Genomic DNA, 27,282 nt, shown 5'->3' with positions numbered 1-27,282 from the left:
TCAGGCTGCCCCACTGGGCTCCACGGGAAATGTTCTCAGGAGAGGCAGTGAGTTTTCAAAAGTAAATCCTTTAGGTTGATTCCTCATCATGTATTAAGTGCATGCTTTAAGTCAAGCTTATTACGTGTTAGAGAAAAACAAATTAAGGCCTGACTCCTCTCTTCAAAAAGCTCCCGGGTGGGGAAGTGAATAGATGATTAGGACACAAGGGAGACAGAGCATATTAAGAGTCAGGAGAGTTCTCATATGGGAGAGACATGGGCACTCTGCATCTGTCTTCCACTCCTGAGGAGTAATTTAGTTCACCTGCTCATCAGAAGTCCCCACCCTCTTCGAATGGTGAAATGCATAGTTGTAATTTGGGGATAGGGAGAATTTGTGTTATTTTCTTATAATTCAAATAACATAATGTCATTGTAAAATTAATATATTTACATACATACATACATACATACATACATACATACATACAAGCAAGCTTAAGAAGAAAGGAATTATTCACACCCTCCTCACCCTGCACACTCGTGCACACTGTCTCACGTCAGCTGACTTTGCTTGCTCGAGTCTTCCCAGTCTGACTGCTGGGTACAGCCTCTACCAGCTTCTCTGAAGGGGAAGGTCACGCCGGCATAGTTCCCACCACAGCTCCCCCAGTGCCAAGGACTTGTAAAGTCTGAATCCTAAAAGTGAATGACTATGACTGCTTGCTAGCTTTCTCCCCTCAGACTGAGGGGGGGGGGAGAGAGAGAGAGAGAGAGAGAGAGAGAGAGAGAGAGAGAGAGACAGGGAGGCAGAGAGACAGAGACAGAGAGAGACAACAGACGGTGGGGGCAGCCCCTGACAACCGGCAGCTGGCCTAGCCCTGCAGCTGGACCTTGGGTTCTCTCGTGGAACATGAACAATCAGTTTCAGACAAGGCTACTCTGTGCAGACAATGGATGGAGATAGAAACAGGGCAACCTTATTACAGCCAAAGCAGAATGTGTCCTTTCCTTACTTGTGAATCAGAAAGCCTGGGTCAGCCAGGACGAGAGACTAAAAGGTTGATCTGAGTGGGGGTGGTGGTGGTGGTGAGGACATTTGGTTGTAAGTAGCACTGGGCTTATGGGAGGAGGCACACTCAGGGGTTTTAGGGTGTGACTGAAAGGAGGCTGAGTGAGGTGGGGACACAGAGTGAATGGCTGAGCCCAGGCAGAAGCCTGAAATCTGCAGAATAGTCTTCTAAGGAAGGGGACCAAGGCTGCTGAGCCACCGAGAGCATTGCTTCCGTGTTCTGACACTTCTTCCAGGTGTGCGTCCCGCAACGCGAACGTAAAATGATCCCGTTTCCAAGTCCACAAGACAAAATTTGCTTTGTTGGAATTGCTTAATTTAAGACCCACATACTAAAGTATGATGCACATAAAAGGCCCTGTGCTGTGGTACCTAAGGAAGGCTCTTCTTTTTCTTCATAAACACATTAGGTATTCCACAAGCAACACAGAAAATCATTACAAGAAAAATTACGTCATTTTATTTGAGGAAACAATGTTTTAATTAAAACTAGAAAGACTCAAAATAAATGCATGGCTTATAGCAGCAGTTAGCTCCCTGACAGCAGGAAGCAGACACTATCCTTGGGCTTCCTGCCTTATCTTGTTCGCACCAATGTGACTTCTGTGGATCATGTGACAATGAAAAGCTTGTTCTTCTTCTCATCCTGGGCTGTGTTTTCAACAACACGGTGCCTACCAAATGGAAATCGTGTGCATGTGATCCCCTCCCCGACAGATCTACCTGGGGTACTGCCACTAGAGGTGAGCTACAAGCCTCAACAGATACAAAAAAAATTGAAATAACCCCTTAGACCGCTATGGATGAAAGCTGGACTTGAACAACAACAGAAAAAGTCTATAAACCTATAGAAACTGAACAACCCTCTACTCAACGGCTGCTGGGTCAGGGAAGAAATAAAGAAAGAAACTAAAGACTTTCTAGAATTAGTGGAAATGAACACACAAAATATGTAACTTCTGGGACACAATGAAAGCAATGCTAAGTGGAAAGCTCATAGCACCAAGTGCCTCCATAAAGAAACTGGAGCGATTCATACTAGCAATTTAAAAGTAATACCTGAAAGTTCTAGAATAAAAAGAAGCAAACACAAGAGAAGTGGTGGACAGAAAATAATCGAACTCAAAGCTGAAATTGATAAATTACAAAGAGAACAATATAAAGAATCAACAAAACCAAGAGCTACTTCTTCGAGAAAATCAACAAGATACACAAACCCTTAGCCAAACCAACTAAAAAGGCAGAGATCCAAATGAACAAAATCAGAAATGGAAAGGGAGATATAATACAGACACTGAGGAGATCTAAAGAACCACTAGGTTTTACTTCAAAAGCCTTTACTCCACAAAACTGGATAATCTAAATGAACTGGACGATTTTCTTGATAAATTCCACTTAGCAAAGTTAAATAAAGACCAGGCAAACTATTCAAATATTTCCATAACCCCTGAGGAAATAGAAGTAGTCATTAAAAGTCTCCAAACCAAAGTGAAAGGTCATGGCCAGATGGTTTCAGCACATAATTCTACCTTACCTTCAAAGAAGATCTAATGCCAATATTCTTCAAACTATTCCACAAAACAGAAACAGAAGGAACATTGCCAAACTCATTCTATGAGGTCACGGTCACCCTGATACCTAAACAACACAAGGACTCAACAAAAAAAGAGAACTTGAGACCAATTTCTCTTATGAACATTGATGCAAAAAATACTCAAACCGAATTTAGGAACACATCAAAAACACCACTCACCATGATCGAGTAGGGTTCATCCCTGGTATGCAAGAATGGTTCAACGCATGAAAATACATCGATGTAATACATATAGAAACAAATCGAGAGGGAAACCCCCCCCCCACAAGATCATCTCATTAGATGTTGAAAACTTTTGACAAAATTCAATGTCCCTTCATGATAAAAGTCTTGGAGAGATCAAGGATATAAGACCTATTCCTAAACATAATAAAGGCAAGATACAGCAAACTGATAGTCAACATCAAATTAAATGGAGAGAAACTCAAAGCATTTCCACTAAAATCACAAACATGATTGAGGCTGTTCACTCTCTGCCTATCTCTTCAATATTAATACTTGAAGCAATAAGACAACCAGAGGAGACTAAGGGAATTAAGACTGGAAAGGAAGAAGTCAAGGTATCATTATTTAAAGTATGTGACAGTATGCATAAGTGAGCCCCAAAATTCTACCAGAGAACTCCTACAGCCGATCTCTCCTTTGGCAAAGTGGCTGGATAAAAAATTAACTTTAAAAAAATCAGTAGGTGTCCATTATACAAACAATAAACAGGGTATGAAAGAAACTAGAAAACCACACCCTTCCCAATATAAAATATCTTGGTGTGACCCTAACAAAGCACGTGGAAGGCCTGTATGGCAAGAACGTTAAGTCTCTGAAGAATAATTGTAGAAGATATCAGGAGATGGAGAGGTCTCCCATGCTCATGGATCAGCGGAATTGGCTTAGTAAAAATGGCCATCTTACCTAGAGAAATCTACAGACTCAATGCAATCCCATCAACATTCCAGCACAATTCTTTAACAGACCTTGGAAGAGCAATTCTCAACTTTGTATTAAGAAAAACAAAAACCTGGGATAGTTAAAACTATCCTGTACGATAAAAGAACTTCTGGAGGTATCATCATCGCTGATTTCGAGCTGTATTACATAGGGATAGTTATAGAAACCACATGGTATTCCCATAAAGACAGATTGACCGATGGAATAGAATTAAAGACCCAGAAATATACCCGCACATCCACAGACACTACATTTTTGACAATGAAGCCAAAACCATACAACGGAAAAAAGAGTCAACAAATGGTGCTGGTCTAACTGGATGTAGGCAGGCAGAAGAATGCAAATAGATCCTACCCATCATCCTGCACACAACTCTAGTCCAAGTGGATCGAAGACCTCAACACGACACCAGACACACCAAACATAGTAGAAGAGGGAGTGGGGAACAGCTTTAAACGAACTGCTAAGGAGACAACATCCTGAACAGAACACCAACAGCTCAGGGACTAAAATCAACAATTAATAAATGGAACCTCATGAAATTAAAAAGCTCCTGTAAGGCAATGAACACTGCCAATGGGATGAAACCACAGAACGAAAAAAAGAAAATCTTTCACCAACCCTACATCTGGCAGAAGGCTAATATCCAAAATCTATAAAGAGGTTAACCCAAGCATGCTATTGAAAAATAGAGTTCAGGCTAAACAGGGAATTCTCCACAGAGGGCTCTCTAATGGCTGGGAAACAAAAGGGAAATGCTCAAAGTCCTCAGTCATTATGGAAATACAAATCAAAATGACCCTGAGATTCTATTTTATATACATCAAAATGGCTAAGATCAAAAAACTCAAAAATTCAAAAGGCATTCTGGCAAGGATGTGGAGCAAGGGGAACATTTCCTCCACTGCTGGTGGGACTGCAGACCTGAACCACCACACTGGAATTCTGGCAGTTTCTCAGAAAAATTGGGAATAGTTCTACCTCAAGACCCAGCTATACACCTCCAGGGCACATACCCAAAAGATGCTCCACCACAGTACAAGGACACCCATTCAACTGTGTTCATAGCAGCTTTATTTGTTAATAGCCAGAAACTGGAAACAACCCAGATGTCCCTGAATCAAAAAAAATAATAATAATAAAGAAAATTTGATATATTTACATAATGGAATACTACTTAGTTATTTTAAAAACAAGGGCATCGTGAAATTTCCAGGCAAATAATGGAACCAGAAAATATCCTGAGTAACCCAGACCCAGAAGGATACACATGATGTGTCCTCACTTATAAGTGGCTATTAGCCATAAAATACAATATAACTATGCTACGATCCATAGACCTGAAGAAGCAAGGAGAGTCCAAGCCAGGATGCTCAAATCTTGTTCAGAAATATAAATAAAACAGACATTGGAACTGGATGGACAGAGGGAACTGGATTGGAGAGGGGATGGAGAGGAGAATATGGGTGTAGGGAGAGAATGGAGGTGGCGGGTGGGAGGGCTGAAGAGAGAAGGGAAATCTATTGACGTCATCTCTGGGACAAGCCTGAGACCTGGGATGGGGAGACTCTTGAGAGGATATGGCAGTGACTCCTGATAGAATATGGGGGTGACCCCAGGTAAAACCCCTAGCAGCAGGGGATATAAGGTTTGCAGTAGCCACCTCCTGTATGTAGCCAGGCAAGACTTCCAGTGGAGGGAAGGGACACTATCCCAATCACAAAACCTTTGACCCCAAATTTGTCCCACCTACAAGATATGCAGGAATAAAGATATGGAGCAGAAGCTAAGAGAATGGCCAACCAATGAGTGGCTCAACTTAAGACCCACCCTATGGGGGAAAGCCAAGCCCTGACACTATTAATGATACCCTGTTATATTTGCAGATGGGCCTAGCAGAACTGCCATCTGAGAGACCTCATCCAGGAGCTGATGGAAACAGATGCAGAGACCTACAGCCAAACATTAGGCAGAGCTTAGGGAGTCTTTTTGAAGAATTAGGAGAAAGACTGAGGGACCCGGAGGGGTCAAGAAAAAGGCAACTAACCTGGGCCCATGGAGGCTCACAGGGACTGAACCATCAACCAAAGAACATGCATAGACTGGACCTAGGCCACCTACGCATATGTAACAGATGTGTAGCTTGGTTTCCGTGTAGGTACCCCAACAATTGTCTTGGGGCTGTCTCTGACTTGGACTCAGTTGCCTCCCTTTGGATCCCTTCCCCTAGCTGGAATGCCTTGTATGGCCCCAGTGGGAGAGGATGTGCTTACTCCTGATAAGACTTTGATGTGCTAGGGTGGGTTGGTCCCAGGGGAAGGGGTGCTCTGTTTCTCCAAGGAGAAGGGGAGAGGGGAATGGCAGAAGCGGGATGGGGATGGGAGGTTAGAACTGGGAGAAGTGGGGTTGCCATGGGGGTGTACAGTGAATAAATTAATTAATTAATGAAAACACTGTGTACATGTAGATGCTATTATATAAGATAGGGTTTACCCTCACTCACTGAGAACTTTCTGTATTAATTTTCTTAGCTTTTTATTTTGTTTTAAATAGTCCAATCCAATAGTAGTACAATAGACTTGAACTTGTAAGGCTTAAGAGAATTTAGTTTTAGGGACTAGTAACTGTGAATTGGACACATCTTTACTGACATTATGTGCTTTCAGAACGTTGACTCTGCTTGCTTTACGGTATTCTATGTTTTCAGTAAATATTTTCATAACACAGAAGAAATTTACCCTGGAATAGAAGAATTCTTGAGTCTGCCCATTCAGACATATTTTAATGTCTGCATTCTTGAAAGTCATAGAAGAAAAGTTAATTCAACTGAAGAATATGGATCACAGGTTTTTGAAATTATGGAGGGGAGTTTTATGAGTGAAGAATCTGTAAACAAATAATTAGAATTCTGACAGTAACAATTTATCAAATACCACATCACTTAGGTACAGCCATACTGATGTCTATCTATAGATATAGGGATATAAGCTACTCATGATATGACCAACTAAGGCAGAGTCAGAGATACTGGGGTGTAAAGTAATGATGAGAAACACATTTGGCTAGAAGCCTAAGTGGAAAATTAAAGGGAATTAATTTTTGTACAATTTTTCAATTATTATCAAAATTTGTCACTTTTAGGACAACTAAAATGACTCAAAAATATTATGAAATTAAACAATTTCTTTTGGTTCATTTGCTCACAGTGAATATGTTCCCACTTCTGCGAGCTTTATCAATAACTAATGAGTGAATAACGAATAGGGCTATGAACTGGTTGATAACTCAATCTTAAAACATCATGATAAAGTAACACTAACGAAATGATAACAGTAAGGACAGAGGACCTGCCGTGAATAAGGTAGACACAGGAAGAAAAGCAAGTCGAGGATGCTCTTACCTCCTTGTTCACAGAGCTGCTGGGCTAAGGCGTCTTTGAAAATCACCTGACCCCTGTGTGTTGCAGTAGCCCTGGAAATTGAACAGGAAAAGGTTAATTTAATTACTGTGATATAGTTGGTATTAAAGTGTTTTTTAAAGATAACTTAAAATCCAGAACAAATGCTTAAAGTCCCCTGGGCCAACTGCTACCTTCAGGTCTTGCTTTATAAAGACATTGTAATATTTTATTCTGGAACATCGGGCGTGAGCAGAGCCTGGATGGAAATGCGGCAAGGGTGCTAATCAAGTTCTCTAGACGCCGGCGTGAAATGTTTTGTAGAGTATCTCATCCGTAAGGGAGTAGATCCTCCTAAAGTCCTTTTGTGTTTTTGAAATAATGGTCACCATAAGATGCTATAAAATATTTTTAAGAGAATATTTTCCCCAAACATGGGCTTGTCAGAGCTTTTATAATTAAAAAAAAAATCTGTCAGAATAAAATGTACACCCCCTCCACCTAGTGGGTGTAATTCACCATTTGCAGGAGATATGCATCTTTCCCTTCTAATCAGAGCTGTGCATATGAAACACTGAATACCCTGCTTCTCACAGCAGATCTGTCATTCAACAGATGTAATTGGAAATGTCTTATTAAAGGAAGAATGATTTCTTCTCTATATGTGAACTGATTTCCCTTCAAAAGAATTATTTTGAGGTGAAATGTATTTTCTAAGTGAAATGAGGGCAGAAAATCATGTTTTCTTGAGAAACGTAGTTTTTAGAAAATAAGTCATATAAAAATACGTTTACTGTCTAAAAACTGTATTAACACTAAATCTTTACTCTTGCCCAAATCACGCTAGGACAAAAATAACTTGATTCTGCCGACATCTGCTGGAGACGGATTATAGACAACACACTGGGCTAACTCCTGAGCGGACAGGCCTTGCTGTCCTCATTACCCCTCGGCAGGACAACCTTTGGTCAATATCTCTATCTTTGCAGGATTCAATAGGACCTCCTGGCTCCTGACAACCCCCATTTTGGCTCCATGTGGATGAACCTTCTTACTTCTTACTTCACGCTGTGGGCTTTTCTGATTTCTGTTCTCCGCGGAATTGTTCCTGAGCCCCCGCGTCACTAATCAAGTTTCAACTCTCTGGAAATAATGAAGGAGCCTTCCATGCTGAAGTGTTAATAGGCGATATGGCTCCATGCTAACATCCTACAACAGTGCCACTAAGAAAAGCATACGTTAACTACCACACATACACATAATGAATGTAGAGGGCAGAAAGAATGGATGAGGTAACTCACGGGTAGTCTTCAGCTCACAACATACGTGAAACTTGCAAGGGATGTCGAGTTCTTGTTATATATATTAATCATTATCAAAATGCCATATAAGGAAATAGTACAGTCTTTCTGTGGGTATTTGTGTGCACGTGTTTGTAAACATGCATGTTTTTTTTTCACTTTTATAAAGCTGAAAATGAGGCCTGAAACGTTTGGCTAATCCAAGTTAATCAGTACAGATTTTCTGTCCAGAGAGAAAGTGGTGACTTGATTTCCCTCACGCATTCTTTAAATCAATTGAACTAAGTGCTTCGGAGATCGATTCCCCATCTACTTCTCACAGTGACACAGCATCACAATTGTAAACATGTGATTTGAAAGGATATTTTCAGGAATCACTAGCTAACAAGAGAACTGCTACAGCTTGTAGCACTTAAGAACGGTTGCAAGCAGGCAGGTAACACTCCCAATTAGAGTTGTGCTTCTTCTCGTCCACAGAGTTAGCACGAGGCCACACGTGCTCGCCACCAACAGGCTGCCTCACAGAGCTGAGGTGAGAGGCCTGCAGCAGAGACCCCCACCTCCCCTTAGCTCTGTCTCAAGTGTGAAAAAGCCTCACGCTGCACAGCGCTGTGTGACTTCATGCCGTTCTTCCTGCTATTCCGTGGCCTCAGGCCTGGGATTCAGTGCCTTTATCCATAGATTTACCTCTGTATCTTTGGTTCAGTGAACAGCCTCATAGACATCCCAACACATACAGAGTAACTGCAGCTCATCGAACGGACCTTCGAGCTCATCGTTAAAGCAAAGTTACTAATTTTTAGTTTTTTTAAAACCTATAATCTGTCTTTTCAAAGCTTATGAAATGCAGTTAGAAAGGCCATTTCCAAGTACATCAGGTGCTTTAGGAATAGCCTTGGACCCTCTACCTTCCCTCTTTCTCACCCTCCCACCTCCGCTGCTCTCCACTGTCCCACTGACAGTCTTGCTTCTGTACACACATGGTTTTATTTTTCCACGATCTAGGTCCCAGAATTAAGAAGGAGGCTGAATTGTTTGTTACTGTCAGGGACTGACTTCATTCATTTTAGCATGACTGACTGTCTTCCATGACTGTCTTCTCAGCAAACATCATAACATCACTTTTCTTGATCTGTGGGAAGAATTCCATCATGTCTATAATGTATTTTCTTTCTCCATTCTACTATGGATGGACACCTAGGCTGGTTTCATAGTTTAACTTCTAGGAATGTGCAAGTAACTCTGTCATACAGAGAACACACAGAGACACAGACAGAGTTACACCCACAGACATGCACATACACAGCATATATACACCTCATATACAACACAGATGCAAACACCTTGACACACACACCACACTACCCCTATACACACATACACACTCATTCACACATACGCATACACATCACATACCACACACACACACAAACACACACACACATACACACACACTATACCCACACCAATACATGAAGTTACAGAGACATACAAACACACATGTTTACATATCACACAGCATACATCACAGACACACACATTCATACGCATACATACATACACACACACACAAGCACCAAAAGAAATCTAAGTAACTCACATAACAAATGAGATAATAAAATGGACAGATGGTTTTTAAAAATTATTTATTTATTCATTCATTTATTGTTTTTGAGGCAAGTTCCGCCCCCCCACCTCCGTCCACCCCCTACTGTTCCACATCCCATAACTCATCCCTGCCTCACCCCTGTCCCATCTCCACAAGGATGTCCCGACCCCACCCACACCACCAGACCTCTAAACTTCCTGGGGCCTCCAGTCTCTTGAGGGTTAGGTGATTTTCTCTGACTGAACCCAGACCTGGGAGTCCTCTGCTGTACATGTGTTGGAGATCTCATCTCAGCTGGTGCATGCTGCCTGGTTGGTGGTTTAGAATCAGAGATCTTGGGGGTCCAGGTTAATTGAGACTGCTGGTCCTCCTACAGGGTTGCCCTCCTCCTCAGCTTCTTCTAGCTTTTCCCTAATTCAGCCACAGGGGTCAGCAGCTTCTGTCCATTGGTTGGGTGTAAATATCTGCATCTGACTCTTTCAGCTGCTTGTTGAGTCTTTGGAGGGCAGTCATGATAGGTCCCTTGGATGGTTTTTTTTTAAATATTTTATTTATTTATTATATATATGAGTACACTGTAGCTGTCCTCAGACACACCAGAAGAGGGCATCAGATCTCATTACAGATGGTTGTGAGCCACCATGTGGTTGCTGGGATTTGAACTCAGGACCTCTGGAAGAGCAGTCGGTGCCCTTAACCACTGAGCCATCTCTCCAGCCCCAAGGTTTTTAAAAGTACGAATAGCCAAGAAATACAAAAACCCATTCAGTACCACTAGCCAGAGAAGTGCTAGTGGAAACAACATTGTGATTCCACCTTACCCCAGTCCAGGATGGCCATCAACAAGAACAATGTGCTAACTGCTGGGGACATTGTAGACACTGTAGGATGTTCAGCTTCCATGATAGTTGGTGTGGATGTTTCTCAGAAAACTGAAAACAGACCTGTCATATGACCCAGCTGGGTCATAAGACACCTCTCCTGGGCATTTACCCCAAAAGAAACCAAAACCTGATTAGCATTTGTCAAATGCATGTGGAATTCTGGGATAGAGAACTTGACCTCTGGTTTTTGAAGATTTAGCCTTCATTCCACCTGGTCCTTACATCTTCCTATTTTGAAGGCCACAGTGCTATTAGCCCTCAATAGTATATCAATAAGGAACCCCAGGGCCTAATGCAGCTCATACAGTCTGCCAAAGGCAGACAGGGCTGCACTTGAGGCTTGTGGTTTTCAGGACCTGTCAGAACTCAGTAGGAGTCTCCCTGGGGCCACAGGAGAAGCAGCAGAGTGGGAGAAGCAGCAGAGTGGGAGAAGCAGCAGAGTGGTCCATCCAAAGAGAGCACCTGGGCTGACAGTGTTCTCATTCATTTGTTAATGTCATTCACAGAAATGACTCAGTAATTCAAACCTGCCTGGAGGAGGTCACTGCACTCCAAGCCATTATCCTGTGTTCTCTACTCTAGGGAGCAAGGGTCACAGGATCAGTGATTTAGCTGGTATATAAAATTTGCCGCCTGCTAAGTAGGGTCTACAGGAATCAACTCTGTCCTGACAACACTCCGGTAAGGAACGGAAAATTCTTCTCATTTTCCTGAATCATGGAACTTCTCATGGTTTACAAGTGTCACAAAACTAGAGATGGTGTCAGAACTCAAGCCCAGGCTTTCTGAGTGTTGAATCCTTCTTCTGAGCACCATGTTACACGGTCACGAACCTGACTCCAATGACAGTAGGTTACAGTAGCTCCGGTGTCTTGCTGAGGTGAAGCCTCCTTTCAGGGTCCACCCTTTAAAGTCACATCTGCTGTGGCTTGAACTTGACCTCAATCTTTCAGGACTTTTAATTTAATCTTCTGGATAAGCCAGGTTATTTACCGGTTCGAGTTAGAGTCTTGGCCACAAAGCTAGCAATGAGAAGACGCATGGCGTCATACACGTATAATCCTAGCATTCAGAGGGCCAAAGCATGTGGATACTACAAGACTGAGGCAATCCTAAGCTACACAGTTTGTTGTAGGCCAACCTGCGCTACACAGTGAGAACTTGCCTCAAAAACAACAAACAAACCCACACTGATATTAACACTTTCCAGCTCTCCGTCCTCAGCCACAGCACATGTGCAGACAGACACACGACCATCATGGTGCCACTCTCTATAAACCTTTGGGACACCCGCATGGCGTGTTGTCATGGAAATGTCTCACCCTATTGTGGCAGCTCCAAGCTCTGCAGACACCCAGGAGGCAGGAAGCAGGCTCCTGGGTTCCACTATTTCATCCCAGAAGATGCCCGCTCCACTCTCCGCCTGACACTAGCAACAGTAGCATCAGGCCTACTTTGAACATATTTAGATGTATAAAATTGTTTGAGGTGGGCTTATTTAGAGTCGGCCATGGAAATGTATGTATTATATAGATGTGCACATACACATACACAAGAAATGTTAAAAAGACTTAAAAGACTCTGAGAGTCAGGTCCTCTCATTTTTAATCCACAGTATATTTTGAGAGTAGACACCCATGGCATGCAATAACAGGCCCTATTCACGATCATAATCGTTATTTTATATAACTTTATAGTTTCTTTTGGAGGAAAGCTCATCAAATCTGTGGTGCTAATAGCTATGTTGGTACTATCCGCGCTCAATTTTGTATAATTAGCAGTAATTTTTTTTCAGAGGAGATCAGAAAATATCTTTATTGTTCAGGGTTCTGGAGTATAGACCAATTTTCTTAAAATGTTTCTAATGAGTACTTACATTCTCAAAAAGACACATAAATCCTAAAGCAAGCCTGCCAACGAGAGTCTCTATTAAATAAGTCACTTAAAAATTATGTTTGGCTGCTCAGTTTTATCATTTGACAAACTCTATAGATCTTCGGAATGAAGCAGCTCACTATAATCGGCACACGCGAGTTTTAAAATAGCTCGTGCAGTTGTTTGGGAACGAGCATGAGATATCCTCATCTTAACTGAATGGGGCTAGCTGCTGCCCAAGGCACTTGAGCATGAAGTGTATGCACTTTGTTCTGGTCTGTCTTTGCACTGAGTAGGACCAGCTTGAAATACCACGAGCTGTCAAGCATGTGCTACCAGACCAGGGACAAGTTCTTTAAGCATTCTAGCTTTGTACTCCTTGTGCAAAGAAAGAAGTAACTTGAGATAACTACTGTCACTTAAAGATAGTAATATTCATCCCGTAAGTCTTTTCAAACAGAGTTTCGAGTTTCTGGAACAGGGGAAATCACGAATTTAACCCTTTCCCCCAAGAAGTCAACAATGGTGACCTGAAAACAAAAGGGAGCCAAAACCACACTTTCAGTCCAAAATTTGCTTTCTATGTGAATTTCCACTGACATCCCATAATTACCAAAGAAGGAATGCAGAAGACGTTTAACAGGATTATCACAGACTCCTAAGATTTGCAAGAGAGTTTTCATATATGAAATGCATCAACTTGGTCACATTGATATGAAGAAAAAGAGCACCTGCTTCATCTTAAAATGGAGGGTGACGATGGTTACTTCTGTTTCCCCCCTGAGGTCTGACTTGTCCTATTTCACAGCTGGAAAGAATATTCATTAACCAGCAATATGAAGTCAACCTCACATAATTTCAGTTATGTGAATAAACCATCACCAGGCTGCAGTTCAGAACATACAACGAATGGAAGTCATCTGAATTTGATAAAATATTTCAAAGCAAGAGCAAAATTGCGTCCACGCCACCTTCAAATGACCGCGCTTTCTAATCCAAGGGTACCGATTTATGGTGACTCCTCAAAAGATCGATGTAGTCTTTTATTGATGTGTGCTCATGTGTGCCTGCATGTGGTTTTGTGTACCACAAAGGTACAGGTGTCCACGCAGGACAATGGTGCCAGACTTCCTGGAACTGGAGTTCTGGGTGTCCGTGAGGCACCTGCTGTGTGTGAGGAAACTTCAGTGAAGTACTCAGGTCCTCTGCCAGGGGAGTAAGTACTCTTGCTTAACCACCAAGCCACCTCTCTATTTCCTTCTTTATGCTAAATAAACAAGAAAAATGTTTCCCAACACATAAACATGACTAATGCAAACTTCAGAGAGAAAATATTTTTATTCTATTTGCGACTTTTGGGGGGATATTTATTTGTCTCCATTGTCTTGTCTTGTTCTTTAAAAAAAGAAAATCACTGTCTTGTTATGTAGCCCAGGCTAGTCTCAGACTCAAGGCCCTATTACTTAGTTTTGTGAGTCTCCTTTTTTCACCCTATAAGATCCTATAAGAACATATACCCTCCTCCTTCAGTGCTAGGGTTTAGGGCATACATTGTGTACATCTTGTAATTTTTTTCAAGTTTTCATAGTTCTGTTATTGCTAAGCCATAGAATTGTTTCTATCGATCAAACAGGTCAGTGTTTTCTATCCTGGAAAACAACAAATCTTAGCATGATCAATATCACCCAATAATCCCAATGTCGGGTCTGGCCCTAGTGACCGCTACATGACCTGCTTTTAAGTCAAAGAATTATTTTATAGCAAGACACATTTAAGTACATACTAAATATAGACATCTTAACAATTAAATCAATAATAATTTAAGTACACAAAAATGATCTTGTATTGAAATGGTCACACAAAGTATTGAGTTTTCAAGTCCAAATATAATAAAGAGAAAAAGTACCAGTTAGCTTTCGTCAGTCCTCCCCCCCACCCCCGTTTTTTTTTTTTTCGGAGCTGGGGACCGAACCCAGGGCCTTGTGCTTTCTAGGCAAGCGCTCTACCACTGAGCTAAATCTCCAACCCCTTCACCCCCGTTTTTTAACCTATAACCTATAAGGTAACCTGTCAGAATCTGGTGTATCCCATCCTGGACTCAAGCTCATTCATGCTGAGGATGGTCTTGAACTTCTGGTCCTCATGCCTGTATCTGCTAGACAAGCACATTACCAACTGAGCTACATCTTGAGCTCATGCTGGATAATTTCTAAGGTTTAAATAGCAGATTTATAATGAGAAGATAGGAGCATATGCCAGGGACCAAAGTTTATATTGACCTTACCCAAGCATTTGCTTTGTGATACAGGACTGAAAAACAGATACTTATTTTTCAGAGTGCACTGACTCTGTGAAAATTTCAGTAAAAAACATAGGGAATTATGGTAATGATATTCTTTTCTCCTTCAGACTTAATTCATTTATTTTTCTTGTATAAAAACCCTTATGTGGTAGCCACAGCTGGAGCCTGGGTCCTCTGAACAGAGACTCTGGTATGGGTTTTCATAAGATGGTCAGTGAACTCCTGATAAGGAGACTTAGTGAACGCAGTCTCTTTCCAGAGGTCAGGGGTCAGGTAGCTGTAGGTCTTGGAGATAGTATTAAAGGTGGCCTTGGCAAAGGTGCCCAGGGTGGCAGTGCAGCCCCTGGCTGAAGTGTAGCAGTCATCTATACCAGCCATCATCAGTAGCTTCTTGGGCACAGGAGCAGAGACAATGCCAGTGCCTCTGGGGGTGGGGATGAAGCGCATAAGCACAGAGCCACAGCGGCCTGTCACCTTGCATGGCACAGTGTGGGGCTTGCCAATCTTGTTCCCCCAGTATCCTCTCTGCACTGGGATGATCAAAAGCTTGGCCAGGATGATGGCCCCTCGGATGGCAGTGGCTACCTCCTTGGAGCACTTAACACCAAGATCAATGTGGCCATTGTAGTTCCCAATAGCGACAAAAGCCTTGAACCTGGTCCGCTGGCCAGCCCGAGTCTGCTTCTGCACTGGCATGGTTTTCAGAACCTCATCCTTTAGAGATACACCCAGGAGAAAGTCAATAATCTCAGACTCCTTAATGGGCAGGGAGAACAGGTAGATCTCCTCCAAGGACTTGATCTTCATGTCCTTAACCAGGCGGCCCAGCTTGGTGACCGGATCCACTCCTTGTCTTCAGCTTTTCCTCCACGAGCCCCATGGCCCCAAAGACCACTGCCAAATCCTCCACAGAAGCCACTGAGGCCTCCTAATCCTGGACCTCTAGGTCCTCTGGGCCCTCAGGCTGCACTGGCATCATCCCCCATTTGGTGTTTTCCCGAAGAAGGAGGAAGAAGGAAGAAGGAGGAAGGAGGAAGGAGGAAGGAAGAAGGGAAGAACGGAAGAAGGAGAGAAGAAGAAGGAAGAAGGAGGGAGAAGGAGGAAGGAGGAAGGAGGAGAAAAAGAAGGAGGAGGATGAGGATGAGGAGGAATGATATTCTTATTGGTTATTTCAGAAAATTCTGGTACTATATTGAAGGAGAGTGAAAAATAAAAACAAAACCTCCCTAAACATAGCAAATCTATTTTATGAATCAAGAGTAGAAGTAGAAATGTTGTGGAAGTGTTTTAAAGCCAAAGCCAATGGCAGTTAGAATGCAAATTCTAGTCTTGATTGTCATCAGAAATTAGAATGGTAAACCTTGGACAGGAATCCTGCCATAGTATAAGGGTTTTCCCTCATCAGCTAAACATTTTGGAAATATTGCCCACACGTCAAGATATGTGTCTCCATGGTGATTCCAAATCCAGTCAAGTTAACAATGAGGATGAGACATTACAGTTCCACCTGAAACATTTCAGCCCCACCCGAAATATCACAGCCCAACCTGACACATCACAGCCCAACCTGCGATATCACAGCCCAACCTGACACATCACAGCCCAACCTGACACATCACAGCCCAACCTGACACATCACAGCCCAACCTGACACATCACATCACAGCCCAACCTGAAACACCACAGCCCAACCTGAAACACTACAGCCCAACCTGACACATCACAGCCCAACCTGAAACACCACAGCCCAACCTGAAACACCACAGCACAACCTGACACCCAAATACATCCCTTTAAATCACAGCGTGTGCCCATGGTGATTCCAAATCTGGTCAAGCTAACAATTAGGTTAAAACATTACAACCCAACCTGACATCCAAACACATCCCTTTAAGTCACAACATCACTCTCCTTTCCCTAAGGCCTCATTTTCAACTCATAATGCAAATTGCATTAGACCGTCTGGAAAGTCCCTGTGGCCATTAGCAGCCTGGGCGATATTAAAAGGTCTAAAGCAATTCTGAGACTCAAGACAATCTATCTCTTTAACTGTGAGACTTTATAAAATCATAGGATAAATATTCTCATTTCACAATGAAGGAATGGGAGCATAAAAACAAAGGCAGAGCAAGTCTGTGGCTAGCAGGGAAAGCACAAAATCCTACAATGAAAGGTCTGCACCTGGGACCTGTGATGGCCTCATTTGGAGTCCAATGTAGTTACATGGCTTTGCTCTTTGGGGTCTGCTACCAGCAGCACACAGAGCCTCTTTCCGGGTGGGTCTACTCTATGCCTGTAGCTTTCTTCAATGACTAGCTCATGATCCCAAATTCATTATGTAGTGTGTGTGTGTGTGTGTGTGTGTGTGTGTGTGTGTGTGTATAGTGTGTGTATATATTATGTATGTATGTATGAATGTATGTATATGTATGCAGATATACCACTTCTGGGTTTTAATTCATAAAACCTGAAATCTGTTAAAAAGATGCCTCCCTCCAATGTTCACAGACTTTATAATGGGCCCTAATAAAAAAACAAAAAGAAAGTATTCTTAAATTGGCAACTGCATAAAGAAAATGTGTTACACACATACACAAAATGGGATGCAACTCAACCTTATAGAAAGATCCCTTGTCATTTGTGATAAGAGGAGTAGAATTGGAGAACTTTATGTGAAGTGAATTGAACCAAGCACAGACAGCCAAACAAAACAGCTTCTGCAATCGCGTTTGTAAAAACAACGCATCAGCACAGAGAGCAAGTCAGAATGAACGCAATGGATGATGGCCATTAACGGGTACCAGAAAGTCAGGAAAGGGAGTGAGGTTTAAAAATGAAAACCTACTGCATAGCACAGTGGCTGAGCAAATCGTCCTCACAGAACTGTCAAGAGAAGAGGTTTCAAAGATGCTTACCACAGAGAAGTACAAGTATTTAGATAAGTATCTTAACTGAATTGTTTAATTATTCTATATGGTATGTATGGGCTATATAATCACTTTATAACCCAAATATGATCAATTATAAAATGTTAATATTATTGAAACAGTTATAAAGAAGACATTCCAAAGTTCTATGCTGCACAAGACATCATGGATGCATAAGGGGAGAAGCATCTATTACAAGAAGCCCTTCTAGGACCCAAACCTCCACACGTGCTACCCAACTGTGGTGGTTCAAATATTCTTGGCCCATGGGAAGTGGCACTACTAGGATATGTGGCCTTGTTTGAGTAGGTATGCCCTTGTTGGAGGAAGTATGTTATTGTGGGGATGGAATTTGAGGCCCTACGGTCAGACTCTGACCAGTGCGTCAGCCTGCTCCTGGCTGTCTTCAGATCAGGATGTAGAACTCTTGGCTCCTACATCACCATGCCTTCCTATACACTGCCATGCTTCCTGCCATGATGATAATGGACTGAACCTCTGAACCTGATAGCCATTCCCAATTAAATGTTGTCCTTTATAAGAGATTTTCCTTGGTCATGGTGTCTCTTCACAGCAATAAAATCTTAACTAAGACATCAACCTTGGATTTTGTCAGAGGAGCCCAAGACAACTATGCTGTGATTCATAGTTCATGACAGTTTATCAGGAAAAAAAATGCTATTCTCTCTCAGTAACAAAAAACAGATCACTTTCATTTGGGTGCATGTATGTGTGTGTATCTGTGAGTGTGTGTTAGGATGACCATGAAACCCAAAGAGGGCATTGGATTCTCTGGGGCTGGGTTATAAGCAGTTGTGCTGCCAGGCATGGCTGCTGGGATCCAAACTTGGGTCCTCTGGAAGAGCAGCGGGCACTCTTCCTTGTTTAGCCCTGCTCCAGCCCTTCTCTCTATCAGTATGTGAGAGAGCACTCACCTCCCACCACTTCTTTAGGGAGTGATCATTTCCAGTCCACCATTTTTGAGTCAAGTGGTGGTGTGTTACTTGGTTTCCATGTGGGATGATGTCACAGGTGAGGCAGGTACAAGATAGAAAGAAGCCTGTCATTGGACAAGAAGGAAGGATGGGCAGGAGAAAAGTTTGAAGGAAGAGGCGGAGACTGGAACGGAAAGGAGGAAGAGACAGGAGGGAGAGGGTGAGAAGCCATGGCAGTTGATGTTAAGATTCTGCTCTGTGTATTTACAGGTTGTTATTAATGTTCTTAAGGGATGGATGGTACTGAGCTTTGTATGTTTAGGTGGGCAATTATATCTTACCAATTGGGTCAAAGGTTATTGTGTTGTGTGTTCTTTCATGTGACAGTTTGAGTGTAGGAAAGTGTGTGGCGGCGGGAGACACTGGGCTGCCGCAGAGTTGGGATGTGTTTCTGCCAAGATATCTGGGAGATATCTTGGGGCACCGTAGTGCTGGACCTAGTAAGGGATAAAAGACTGTATTATTTTTTTATATTTTTACAATAATAGATGGCACCCAACATGGGGCAAGAATCCACTATTAATCCTAAGAGTTGAGAGAAAGTTTTTACTTTCTAAGTAAGATGATGTTAAGTCATCCAGTGCCATGTTAAGTCATGTGATATCTCAAGGGTGGGAATTTAAACAAAGAAACAGGGAAGTAGCCTTGGCTAACAGGCTGTAGGTCCCCTGTTGTGTGATAGTAATGGCATATCAGAGAGTTAGAGATTAAAAGCTGCTTTTTAAAGAAAGTTGTTTAGAAAGACTTTCAGGATACTCATATTCCTTTTAATGTGGGCTCCACGGGAATTTTGAGTTGAAATCCTAGTTAGACAAGCTGCTTCTTAATGACAGGTATTATTAGAAGGTGATTAAGTTTGTTTTTAGAAAGAAGAGAGTAAAGAGATTACCTGAATCAGGTGGGGATTTTCACCCACAGTTCAGAACTTAGGGAAAAACTAGTCACTAACTCCAAGTAGAGTGTGATAATGTCTGTAACACCAGGCAGAGTGAATGCAGACATATATTGTAGAAGTTATTAAGGTTAAATAAAATTCTGTGGCTCCAGGTAGAGAGCTTAACAGATTGATATATTTTGGGCGAAAGTCCTGGTTTGATAAATTGCTTTTTGGTATTAGAATCGATAGAAGGTGTTTAAGTTTGTTTTAAGGAGAGTACAGAGATTACCCGAATTATGTGGGGATTTTCAACCATGGTTTAGAACTTACATAGGGAAAAATTAGTCACTGACTCCAAGTAGAGTATTGTGATATTTACAAGTTATTAAGGTTAAATAAAAATCTGTGGCTCTGGGTAGAGAGCTTAACAGATGGACATATATTTAGGATATTAAGGTTAAATAAAAGTCTGTGGTTCCGGGTAGAGAACTTAATGGATGGGTATATTTTGGACTAAAGTCCTGGTTTGATCTGTTGCTTATTGATATTGGAATTGATAGAAGGTATTTAGTTTGTTTTATGAATTACCCCACTAAAGGCCATGTGGCTCGTTGATGTTGGCTAGCGAGGGTTTGTGGTTATTTTTGATATTTACCACAAGAAGCTCAGATTCTCCTAACATGGGCTTCACAGGAATTTTGGGTTCATTTCCTGATATCATAGAGTACAAAAGCCTATTAGGCTCATTGTTTAGCTTACTTCCTTTTTTAAAAATTGTTTAATCTTCATAATGGGTGTGACTTTGAGTTTTATGGTTATATTGTTACTCTGGGAGAGAGTACAAAACACAAGCTTTTCTGGTTACAGACTAAGGAACACAGTATTTTGGGAGAAAGATTTTGTCTTTGTGTTTTTAAAAAGTGTGATTAGGCTCTGGAAACCTCACAGAATCATACTGATCAGATTTGATAGAGGTAGACCGCCTGAAAAATTTATTCAGGAGAATCAAACAAAAAGATATCTCGATTCTAAACTTTTGTCTTGAAAGTTGTATTTTACAGAGTGTGCCTACTTGGATTCCTGGTCTCAAGGACTTTCAGTCAGGACACATCAGCTACAGCATTTGCTTCATTCTTCCTACCACCTACCCCCAAGTACAGCCCACGTACAGCTTGAAGAAGTTATGGAGGAGTAGTTGCCCCAATTCACTGGACTTTTGGGGGGCTGAAAGTGGTTATTCTAAAGTTTTTATGAGGAATTTAAAATTCATTGTAATTTAACAGGGAGGAATTGGCTAGATTGAGTGGTATAGTCATAATCTCATTTGGTAATTAAGCTAAAATCATATCTTTGCTTTGGTATAGAATTTATTTGTCAAAAAAGTTTAAAAGTACAAGGTTTACAGCCAGTCCTTCTTTGATGTCATTACAAACTTCTGAGTTGATTACACATGTGAATTAAGGGCCAAATAGCAAATTCATGGCTCTGACTTTGTGAGAGTACTTTCAAGATAATATTAAGATATAAAGACAACAGTCCAGATTGTTTTATATAGATAGATGGTTTTCAAAACATCAGAAATCCACAAAATTTGAGATTTAAAGCTATTTATCTTTTGTTGAGACACATCTGCTTCTAACAGTTCCCCTTTGGTGGATTTAATGAAGAATTTGAAATCTCTACCTCCAGGTGAGGCAATGCTTTGTGGCTAGACAGCCCCTGGACAAAACTGCCTGTTTCATCTGCAGGCTAATATTGTCCAGAAAAGGACAAATTATGCAGAATAGTTGACTGATAAGCCCTGCCAAGACAGGGTGATCAGCCCTTCAAAATCTGCATTTCAACAGTCTGTCAGTTGATTTTGGGCCAGAAGGCTGAAGACTTGCACTCACATGTTGCTAACGGGATTGTACTAATAGAGCTTTGTCTCTACAACCTCTCAGTTCTGGAAGCCACGTTAGGCTTCCTGTGTGTATAAATATTTGGTCATTCTCAGATTTCTGATGTGGTTGAAGACTGATTATAGTCTCATAGCCTATCAGGATGTTTAACTCTGAAAATACATATTTTATTGGGTAGTTATCAGATAGTATATAAGCTAGCCAAGATATAATATAGATTTTAAGCCTTTCTTAAGCTGGAATGGATAACTAAATGTTCTGTTTACCTGATATAGTGTTGAACTGGGTGTTAGATATATTTTATGCTTTTAATTACAAAATGCTAGTAGTTCTGCTCAGCTTATATTTGAGAGAAACGTTTTTTGTTTTGTTTTGTTTTGTTTTGTTTTTAATTAGACAAAAAGGGTGAACTGTGGAATGATGTCACAGGTGAGGCAGGTACAAGATAGAAGGAGGCCTGCCATTAGACAAGAAGGAAGGATGGGCGGGAGAAAAGTTTGAAGGAGGAGGAAGAGACTGGAATGGAAAGGAGGAAAAGATAGGGGGGAGAGGGTAAGAAGCCATGGCAGATGATGTTAAGATTCTGCTCTGTGTATTTACAGGATGTTATTAATGTTCTTAAGGGATGGATGGTACTGAGCTTTGTATGTTTAGGTGGGCAATTATATCTTACCAATTGGGTCAAAGGTTATTGTGTTGTGTGTTCTTTCATGTGACAGTTTGAGTGTAGGAAAGTGTGTGGCAGCGGGCGACACTGGGCTGCCGCAGAGCTGGGATGTGTTTCTGCCAAGTTATCTAGCAGATATCTTGGGGCACCACAGTGCCAGACCTAGTGGGCGATAAAAGGCTCTATTATTTTTTTATATTTTTACAACAGCATTTCCAATCTCCTGGCTATTAGTGGGGGCATTTTACAAGTTTCTGGCTACATTGTTCAGCTTTGCCAAGTAGCTATGTCTGTGTTCATTATGCTTTCCTGACACACGCACAGGAATGCCCTAGGCGCTTAGGTGACTAGCCCAACGCTATACTGGTGGATAATATTTTTAATGAATTTTATACCTTTGCTGACCTCATACTTTTATTTTTTAGGAAAACGCTTTGGGAGGAGTAAGACCCCAAAGACCCAGTGCCCCAAAGCATGGTGACCCAACTGTAATGCTGGATCCCACATATTAGATGGAGATTCCCAGCTCCCATACGTTGACCTCTGACCTACACAGGTACTATCTGGTATGAGTGTGCTGGTACCACAGATATCACACTGAAACTCGTGTAAAACAAATAACAATAAGTATCATTTTAAAATTTAAAAAGGAAAGTTGTTTTGTTTTCATGTAATACAATGTTTCAATTCCTGTAACACAATGTTTCAATTCCTGTAACACAATGTTTCAATTTCCTCTTAATAGGGCTATAAGATTTTGGGGCTTAAAAGACTTTCTCATTCTCAACTCAGCTAAACAAACATTTGTATGCACTCTACTGGGGAAAGTAGCTTCTTCTGCCCACATGGAGCTTAATTTGGGGTATGAACATTTTGTGGAAATCTGAATTTATTTTTAACATTTGATCTACGTGATTTTATGATATTATTTGGTATTCGTAAAGTTGCTTTTCTAAAGCATCTATGCAACTCAAATAATAAGAAAGCCGAGAGTAGGCTGGAGACTATTTTCTAACATTTTCTGACTTGACCATATAAAAACAGTATGGAAATGCTCAGTGAGACTTTCAAATGGGAGTATTAGGCTTATTTCTAGATGTTAAATACAAGTTGACTCATATTGTCAGGAGTGTGTCAGGAGAGATTACAACAACCTGAGAACAGATTCAAGTCAAGTGTTCGCATGGGTAAAATGAAAGGAATGGTTGGAAACTATTACCGACACTGAGCTACAATTCCAAGAAATACTGAATAAGAACGGGTAAGAACCAGAGCCCTGGGGGTGAAAGGAGAAGGAGATTCGGGACAGACACCTCCTGAAATTATAAAATTATCAAAAAGTTGAAAGCCAAGAATAACACACAAAAGATCCAAAATCTTCCAGGAAGAGAGCAGGACACCTGCTGCAGTCAGCTGAACTGTCCCTGGGTGTCACCTCTGTGGCCCAGAGGCCCTGCACTCTTCAGAAAATATTACTTTAATTCAACAGCTCCCAGTACCTCTGCCACTCAGAGTGAGGAATGAAACACCTCACATGCACATTTTCTCAGGGAGTAATAGAGAAAGGACGCCAAGCAAAACGACCCCAGAGTGAAGACAGAGAAGCAATTACTTGTTCAACAACAACAAAAGGAAAAATATAAGTAATATACCCCTTGATTCTGCAGGAAACGGGAACCCATTAGGTACCTCAGAAAGGCCGGAGACTTTCAAGGACAGTGGAATTGGAGCATCGTTACTAACTGTGAGGAAATAAAGCACACAGGGGAGCAGCATACAGTCACACTGCGGAAAACCCGACAACTATGTTCCCTAGAGAGGTATATGATACTTAAATTTATTCAAGAAGTTGAAGCTATAAATAGTTCTGTAAGTAAAAGAGATTAACTTTGTAATTTAAACATTTTTTTAAAATCATGGCTTAGAAAGTGTTTCAGAGGCAAAATGCCTGCAAACATAAGAATTAGGTTTGCATCTTCAGCTCCCTCCCAACCCTGGGCATGGTGGCATGTGTCTGCAAACCCAGCACTGAGGGGACAGAGACAGGCACACCCCATGGACTGCTAATCAGCTGATGTAGCTAATCAGTGAGTTCCGGGTTCAACAGATCCTGTCTCAAAAGCTGAGATAGGAAACAAGGAAGCTAAGAAGAAACCCAGTATCAACCTCTGGCCTCTCCATACACGCACAGTTAAAGTCAATGTTGTCTGCACAGGATGGCACAGCTGCATGACTGAACTCGCAGCCATGGCTGCCTGCTCAAGACTGCAGGAGAGCAATCCGCATGGTAGGCATCATGAAGGGCAGGGGTGAGAGCTAGTGAAACCCCACCCTTAGTTGAGGAAGAATGGCCAATTGATGGATTCTGGGGAAGAAAGGTTACTTTTTTATAAGGGTGTCCCTCTTTTAGGGGGGAAAGTGATTATAAAGTTGTGGGAGGGGATAGTGGGTTTTTCTGGTAGAAGTTGGTGGGGGAGGGGTGAGAGATAAACATGATCAAATACATTACATGCATGTATGGCATTCTCTGAGAGTTAATTAAAGAGTCACTTGTCTGGCATAGAAACATGCTTCTACAAATAAATTATAACTGTCTTCCTATGTACTATGAGCACACATGCGTACTTACATACAAAAGCATACACACAGCAAAACACCAACACTTTCACAAATAAAGTCTTAAGCTAAGATCACTTCACCGATGAACTGTATACAACTCTGAATGGACAACTAATCTTGCACAATCGATAACATCTAAGATAACAGAAGGAACACTACTTTCCTGTACTTTCTGTGGAGCCAGTCTCATGGGCTGGAATCCTGGGCTGAATCCAAACACAAGAAGACAGAAAAGCAAACTGGGTCCATAATCCTTCCCTCTGTGCCTCCCCACTGTGGGTGCAGTGTGAGCAGCTGGCCCTGTTCCTGACACAAAGGACTGTCCCCTCAAACAGTGAGCCAAGACAAAGCCTGGTCTCTTAACGCTGCGTTTGGCAGCCATTTTGTCATACAATGTGAGACACACACTGGTAATAATACCCAGATGGACCTACACACTAAGCACAATGTATCTCAAAGAAGCCCCCAAACTGGCAAACAGATCCTGAAATTCTCATGTAAAAGCAAAGGCCTGGGAGAATCACAATGATCCCGATAAAGCAGAGAATTTGTGAACTTCCTGATTTCAAAACCGACCATGAAGTTGCAGTTATTAAATCAGTGGGGTATTGACTTAAAGAAAAACAGATCAACTGAGGGTGGGGTGAAGGCATAATAAAGTGCTCGCTGCATAGACGTGAGTACCCGAGAGGAAGTCTCTAGCACTCACACAAGAGGTTGACTATGGCACAATCTGAAGGTTGGGGAGGTGGAGAGGAGAATCCTGGGGCTGGCAAGTTGAGAAAGGGATTCTGTCTTAAAATATAAAGTAGACAGTAGTAAGACTGGCACCCACCATAAACCTCTGGCCTCCACCCCTACATACATACATATACTCAGGAACATACAAACACATGCCCATAACAACTGAAAATATATGTTCATACAAAAAATGTATACACAAAGATTTTGAGGAGCATCACGAATAACTGCCAAAAAGCATAAACAACTTAAATGTTTAGCAACAGATGAAAGCTAGATTGAATGTGGTATATCCATAAAATGGAGTATTATTCAGCCATGAACAGGAATAAAGTGCTTAATTTTCATGATAAAATATTGAGGAATTATGAACATGTGGTATATCTATAAAACGGAGTATTATTTAACCACAAACAGGGATGAAGTACTTAATTTTCATGATAAAATATTGAGGAATCATAAACATACACTGAATGAAAAAAGTCAGTCACATTGTGTGATTCTCTTTATGTGAAATCTCCAGAATAGGCAAATTCGCATCCACGTGGAAAGTGACTGCTGATATATACACGGCATCTTGGTGAATAAAAAAGGAATTTCAAAGTTTTTAATAAAGACTTTGTAACTTCTTGGTTATACTAAAAGCAACTTCATCGTTTCCTAAAAAGGTTAGCATTTGTGCTATGCTAATTATATCTAAATGAAGTTGTTATTAAAAGCACAACTTAGAGCTAAGGAGATGGCTCGACAGACGAGACTGTCTCCTGTGCATGTGTGGGCACACATATCCAGCCCCCATGGAAAAAGCCAATGGCCGCACACATGCCTAAACTCTAGCATTCTGGGAAGGAGAGGGTGGAGACAGGAGGATCATGGGAGATTGGCTGCCACCAGCCTAATTCCAGGTTCAGTGCTCCTCTGGCCTCTATGCCCATGCATCATCAAGTGCACCAAAGCTCTTCAGTGTGTGTACATAACACAGATGCTAGTAAATAAAGACATCGAAGTACAAACACTGGATGGACAGGTGTGCTTGGGGCTATCTGCAACTCTGTGAGGTCAACGTTAAACAAGAGGTGTTTTAATGGTTGCGATGTCAGAGAACGGGAGCTAAATTGGTATTTGTGAATGCTGTAATCCTTCAATGCTTCATTAAAATTTGCAGCAGGTGGCCCAAGGAAGCTATAAAGCTTCCAATTACAAGCAAATTTCAATTAGACTGAAGTTTAATTTCTACAGATCATTTGCAACTTTGAGTGCTGGGAGAAAGACGCTGTCTTCTTACAATATATGAGTAGTCTTTTACCTGCCCCAGGATACACTTAGATGAAAGAAAACATGTTAAATTATTGATGCAATGATGAATTAAAGTCCCCTTAAATTAGGCAGCATCAGAAGAGAACTTTAGCCTTGCTCAGGCAAAACTACAGCTCTTCTAAACACATCTAGGAGCAGCCGGATGGACTGTTTTTGATACATTATCACACTGAATTAACCAACAGGGAAGCTTAGGAAGCTTTTCTGGATGAAGGCCAATGTTGTGTCTGCTTTTCTCCCACAAACACTTTTACTTGGGTCTACACAGAAGCAGAACA

General features: G+C 41.5%; 1 protein-coding gene and 1 pseudogene across 7 annotated transcripts in view; both read right to left on the bottom strand.

Annotated features, from left to right (window-relative positions):
- Positions 1-27,282, bottom strand: part of Reln (reelin) — a 420,816-nt gene that overhangs the window by 240,248 nt on the left and 153,286 nt on the right. For all 7 annotated transcript variants that reach the window (XM_087655993.1, XM_087655991.1, XM_087655994.1 and 4 more), the window contains 1 exon segment: positions 6,993-7,063. In XM_087655993.1, coding sequence (XP_087512119.1) covers positions 6,993-7,063 — 71 coding nt within the window.
- LOC147994690 (small ribosomal subunit protein uS5 pseudogene) lies at positions 15,070-15,784 on the bottom strand (annotated as a pseudogene).

Source organism: Rattus norvegicus, chromosome 4 (assembly GCF_021556685.1).
Source record: "Rattus norvegicus strain SHRSP/BbbUtx chromosome 4, alternate assembly SHRSP_T2T, whole genome shotgun sequence".
Classification (NCBI taxonomy): domain Eukaryota; kingdom Metazoa; phylum Chordata; class Mammalia; order Rodentia; family Muridae; genus Rattus; species Rattus norvegicus.
Note: the sequence above shows the minus strand (reverse complement) of the source record. Positions and strands in the feature narration are given on the sequence as shown.